The 5622-nt window shown below is 67.4% G+C and overlaps 1 protein-coding gene across 1 annotated transcript in view; it reads left to right on the top strand.

The window, feature by feature from the left end:
* The first annotated feature begins 275 nt into the window (after positions 1–275).
* The window catches only part of RAP1GAP (RAP1 GTPase activating protein), a 76406-nt gene continuing 71059 nt past the window's right edge, over positions 276–5622 (top strand). Inside the window, exons 1-2 of the mRNA XM_019512012.1 lie at positions 276–413; positions 3618–3653. Coding sequence (XP_019367557.1) covers positions 370–413; positions 3618–3653 — 80 coding nt within the window. The 5' untranslated portion in view covers positions 276–369. The remainder of the gene's footprint in view (positions 414–3617; positions 3654–5622) is intronic.

Genomic DNA, 5622 nt, shown 5'->3' with positions numbered 1-5622 from the left:
AGCAAAGAGCATCCCTGCTGCTGGCGGGGCCCCGGTGGGCATGCCAGCTGTGTGCCCGGTGCCTGCCAGTTCTGGCCCAGCCTCTGCTAAGGGCCTCCCTCGGGCCTCCTGCCAAGGCAGAGCTAATGGGTCCCTCGGAGAGCCGGTGCCAGCTGCTCCAGAGCCGCCGGGGGTGGAGAATCGCAGGCTGGCGGGCGCGGAGAGCCCCGGCCCTGCCTGCCTGCGCTGCCCGGAGCCGGTGGGGCTGGAAGGAAGCTGCCGAGGCGGTGGGGAGGGGTTTGGGCGAGGCGATGCGAGGCGAGGCCGGGCAGTCACTGCCACTCTGGACTCTGCAGCTGCAGGAGCTGGCGACTGGAGCGGGCGGCCGGCATGAGCGCCAGGAAGCGGAGCTTCACCTTCGGGGCCTACGGAGGGTACGTGCCGCGGCGTGGGGGCTCTGCGTCGTGCAGCTCTGCCCGCGCCCCTGGGCCCAGCCCCTGCTCTCCCGTCCAGGCCTCCCCCAGCTCAGCCAGTATCCCCCAGGCCCAGCCCACTTCCCACTTCCCAGCCCAGCTCTGCCAGTGCAGGCCGTTCCTTGTGCTCCGGCCCCGTTTCCCCACGCCCTGTCCCTGCCCGGGCCCGCTCTGCCCCCGAAGGCATCAGAGCACGGGTGGGCACGGGGTGCCTCCGCCATGGCGCGGGCTCCTGCGCGGCACAGGCCAGGGGCGGCACAGCCCACCTCTCACAGCTGGGACACAGGGTTGATGCCTTGGCGCTAAGCGCCCAAGACTGGATGCCTAGGCTCCTGGGTCCCACTTGCCCTGCCGCTGGCTGGCTGGATAGCTCTTCCCCGCTTCGTGCCTCAGTTTCCCCCTCCGCACTGATGGAGCTTGTTTTCCTCCTGTGGGTGTGGGCGGTGTCACACCTGGGGAGATCCACATCGGTGCTAAGGTGCCTGGGGGCTGGTCCTGGCCTGTGGGGCTGCAGCAGGCTGGTGTGAGCATCTAGCCCGGCAGGGAGCATGGGCAACCTGTGGCACGCATGTCACCAGTGGCATCTGTGTGTGGCACACGGCAGACCAGGGAGGGGGAAGGCAATGCAGCAGCAGATAGGGCAGGGAGCAGAAAGCAGAGCAGCAAATCAGGCAGAGAGCACAGGGCAACAAGGAGAAAGCGGCACGGCCGATGGGGCAGCTGGGCAGGGTGAACACCGTGCTGCTGCCCCCGGGGCTGGGCCGTGACCCCGGGTGCTAGCAGCTGTCCTCCCCACCATGTCATTTGGGGCCGCAGGTGCTGTCCTGCCCAGGCCGGGCCGGGTCCAGGCGGCCTCACGCTGGGGCCAGGTGCTGGATGCTGCCCGGGCCACGGCCGTCTAGCACCACTGAGAAATCCCGGGGGAGGGGGCCACAGGGCGTGGGGGCGGCAGGCGGCACCTCGTGTCTGGGCTCAGGCGGGGGCGTGAAGCAGACCAGCCCCCAGCCCTCGTGGGCTCGGGCCCAAGCTGCCCCCACATCCCCGGGTGGAGAGGCCGGAGCTGCCCCAATGCCCCTGGCCCCCTGCTGGGCCCAGCCAGGACTGCAGCGGGGCAGGAGGGAGCGGTCCCCGTTGTCTTGCAGGCCTGTGTTTACTCCTCTGCGTGTCCTCCCCCGCGGCCCCCGGTGCATTTGTTGCCTGGAAACCCTCTCCGCGCGGCCCGTCCCCAGGCCTCGGGGACAGTGGAGCAGGCAGCGTGAGCCGCGGGGCCAGGCGGGCTGGGAGCAGCACATACCTGCGTCGCCAGCGCCTGCAGCATCGCGGCAGACGGGCTCCGGGATGGGGCAGCTGCCTCGACAGCCGTGTTGTGGCCCTGGCTGTCTCCGTGCGTCCCCCCGAGCCCTGCCAGCTGCTCTGGGCTGGGACGAGAGCCCAGGTGTGCTGGCTCTGGCCCCTGCCGCGTGCTGGCTCTCGGCGCGGCCCTTGCCGTGCTGCCCCTGGGGCTTTCGTGGCAAAGACGTGGTCGCTCCCGTAACCCCCCCTCCCTGGCAGGCCTCACGGGTGCGTAACGGGGCGGGAGAGGCTCAGCTAGCTCTGCTGCGTTGCCATCGCCTTCACACCCCGCTCGTCCCTGCAACGAAGAGGTGCCCTGGTGCTGTCCCTGCGTGTCAGGAGGCGACGTGGCTGCATCGAGCCCCATCTGCCAATACACGGCTTGCAAAAAACATGGCCGGGGCAGGTGGAGGTGCATAGGCGGAAACCAAGAGTTTAACCCCCGTCCCTGGTGCATCTCTACCCCCCACCCCCAAAGCACCTGGTTGCTGCGCTGGCTAGAAACGGGCAGGAGACTGACCAGCCTGTTTGGGGTCAGGGGACACCAAGGAGCGGGTGCCCGGAGCCAGGCCCCGTACTGGGACCGAGCAGCACTGCCCCGCTGGAGCCTGGGCCAACTCAGCCGTGGCGTGCCCTGGTGCCCCGATGTCAGGGGAGTGGGGCTGAGCTCGGACCCGGGCCCTTTACGACCCTCCACTTGAGTGGTGGCTGTGTCTGGCTGTGCCCGTCGCGTGCACCTGAGAGCTGGCACGAGCTCCAGAGCCTTGCGCCGTGATTCAGGCCAGCTGCAGCCCCCGGGGTGCCTCAAAGACCTCCCAGGGGTGCTGATGGGGCAACACAATGCACATGGTACACCCAGACGTGGCAACGGGGTGAAAAGCTGTCCGACCTGCTGGGGTCTGTCCGAGGAGTCTGCCTGGCTGTGGTACCCTTCTGTCCTCCCAAGTAGAGCCAGCGTGGCCCAAGGGGTGGAGAGCCGTGGTCTCAGCCCTGTTGCGTGTTGGGGGTCGGTGCCGGGGAAAGCAGCCGGGGCCTGGTGCTTGCAAACGCGCCGTATTTAACCCTAAACAGCCGGGAGCACGGTGCGGCCGGTCAGACTGGTTCCAGGGCCGAGGCTGGAGGCCTGGGCTTGTTTGTTGTTTGTGCCCCTGCCCTTTGGCACAGATTGCCCCACTGCTGCTGCCGGACAAGAGGGAGCGACCGTCTCCGCAAGCGGGGCCCCTTGGTGCTGGACCAGGCTCCCATCCAGAGCGCCCAGCCTGGGAGACTCGGCTTCCCTCCCCTGCTCCATGGGAGAGGATCCACGTGGCTCCGTGGTCCGAGCTGCTCTCTCAATCATGCCAGGGCCCTGGGGAGGGTCCCCCTGATGCTGGGGTGCCATCACGACCCCCCTGACCCTACCGACAGCCTCTCCTCGTGCCATCTGGACGGGGAGCCTGCCACACTCCCCCTGCCCCGGGATCTGCTTCTCAGTTGCCCCATGACTCTTCCAGCCAGGCTTACAGGCCCGGTTTCCCCCAGCCCTCTCCGTGCTCCCCTCTGCATCAGCCTTGGGGGTGCTGGCTAGTCTGGATTTGATCCTAACGCCCCTGGGCAGCAACTGGATGGTGGGTGCCACGGGGCCCCAGCGGGATGGGAGCGCTGGGCCCCGTGGCTGCGTGACGGGGTTGCTTGCATGGGTTAGACAAGGATTTGCACAGGGTGGTTTGGACAAGTGGGGGCCTGGAGGGGATGTGACCCCTGTGGCTCCTTCCAGCCCTGCTTTTCTAAGACCTGACTTCTAGGGTCAGGGCCAGGGCTTGCCCCTCTGACCCCTCTCTCCTTGTTTTTCAGGGTGGACAAGTCGTTCATCTACCCCAGAAACCTCCGGTGAGTACAGCGCCGCGTTTCCAGGGGTGTCCGGGGCGGGCAGGCAGGGATGCTACCTGCTGGTCCCAGGGGCTCATGAAGGCAGTGACCTTGGGGGTGACTAATGCCAGCGAGGAGAAGGAAACGGCCTCAGAGGCAGAAACAAAACCTTCAGGGCGGGGGACGCCAATCTGCATCTCGGCGCGCGAGGTGTGGGGCTGGGCGCAAGTGTCTGGAACAAAGCGGCCGCATCTGGGCAGGCACCGGGCAGCAGCCAACGCGGCCTCCGCGGTGCAGGGAAGGGCTCTGGGCAAGAGCAGATGCTAAATCTGGTGGTAGGCTCGAGGGACGGATAATTAAAGACCTGGAGGTGAAGGGAACAGGGGCTGAATGAAGTGCACGGTGGGTTGTCTGTGAAAGAGATGGCGCCAGGCGGGCCTGACAGCTCCTTCTGATAACAGCTGACTTCCCAGACAAAGGCGGTGCAGCGGGTCTCGGCTCCCGGGGCTTCAGCAAAGCACTTGAGGCCATTCGTGAAGCGGGAGAAGAGGGGGATTAGGGGAAGCGCTGGTGATGCGGTGTTGGGAGGGGAGTCAGGCTGGCGGCGGTGACAGGGGAGCCGGCTGCCTCGCTCTTTCCGCTTGTGACCTTGGCGTACCAGATGGGCGTGCGGCCGTGCCACCGGCTGAGGAGACGCGGCCATGGCTCGGGCGACGTGCCAGGGGAGAGCATCGTGGTGGTGACCCTGAGGAGCAGGGCGACGCACACGGGCAGCGGTGGCATTTCCAAGAGAGGCAGGAGCGAGCCCATGCAGGGCAGGAGTGGCGGGACCTGTGGAGCAGTGCTGGGATGGAGAGGCGCCTGCACACTGGACCGGGGCAGGGCAAGGAGGGGAGACTGGAAGAGCCAGGCCTGGTTCACCCTGCCGAGCAGAGGGGCAGAGGGCGGGAGCTGATGCCAACGGTGCTGCGGGGCGGACGTCGAGGGGAGGCGATTCCTGACACTGCATCGGGGTGGCAGCCTGCAAGGAAAGCCCAGGGGGGCACGGTCCCTCCCCCGGAGCCCGGATCGGGCCCTGCAGCTGGGGCAGAAACAATGGGGCCCTGGAGCAGACAATAGGCCCACTCAGGCGCCTCCCTGGCCTGCAGCCCAGCCGATGCAGATGCTTGGATGCTCGCCCTCCCTGCCGAGCTGAAAGGGGCATTGTGCTTTGGGGGGAGACGCTCCCCGCTCCGTGGAGGGAGAGCATGGGGGGGGCCATCCCCAAGGCATCTTGGGCCCTGCCATGGGCACCCCATGGGCCCGGAGCTGGCCTACGCGTGGCGTTTCTGCACTGCATCCCGGCCCAGCGCCCGCCTCTGCCTGGGGACGGAGCCGGCAGCCGCTTGGTGACATGCACATGCCACGCAGCCTGGCAGCTTCAGCCCTGCAGGCCCAGGGGAGCTCCTCCAGCAGCGGGGAAGGTGCTGGGCTGCCAGCTATGGGGATGATCCCGCATTGCGTTGCCAGGAGGAGATGTTCCCTTGGCCCCTGACTGGAGCAGTGCAAAAAGGCAGCGCAGCCCCGGAGCCCTGGGCCGCCCTCCCCTGGGTATCGCTGCAGCGGCTGAAACACCTGGGCTGGGGGTCACGGGCATACCTGAGGCTGCTGCCACCCGTCCCTCCGGCTCTAAGGCGGAAGGATGCCCTTCGCTGCCAGTCTCAGCCTCCCTGCCTCCAGCTTGAGAGCGGCAGGCTCTTCGCTGCTCCGGTTCTGGGTGGGCCTGCCTGGAAGGGAGGCGGGGGGTGCAGGGCATGCTCCTGATGTGCTGGGGACACGCACAGCAGCGACAAACACATGCATTTAGAGATGCAGGCTCCCTGGTGGGCCCTGAAAATGCCAGTCCTCCGGGGAATAGTCCACTGCGTGCAACAGCCCTTCCACTCCCGGCATCTTGTTAAATAACTCCCCAGCCACTAATTCCAAGCAGCAGGAGGTGCCCTGCCCCCAC

Source organism: Gavialis gangeticus, unplaced genomic scaffold, assembly GCF_001723915.1.
Source record: "Gavialis gangeticus isolate Ggan-Ray unplaced genomic scaffold, GavGan_comp1, whole genome shotgun sequence".
Classification (NCBI taxonomy): domain Eukaryota; kingdom Metazoa; phylum Chordata; order Crocodylia; family Gavialidae; genus Gavialis; species Gavialis gangeticus.
The sequence above is the reverse complement of the archived record's forward strand: the minus strand, read 5'-3'. Positions and strand labels throughout refer to the sequence as shown.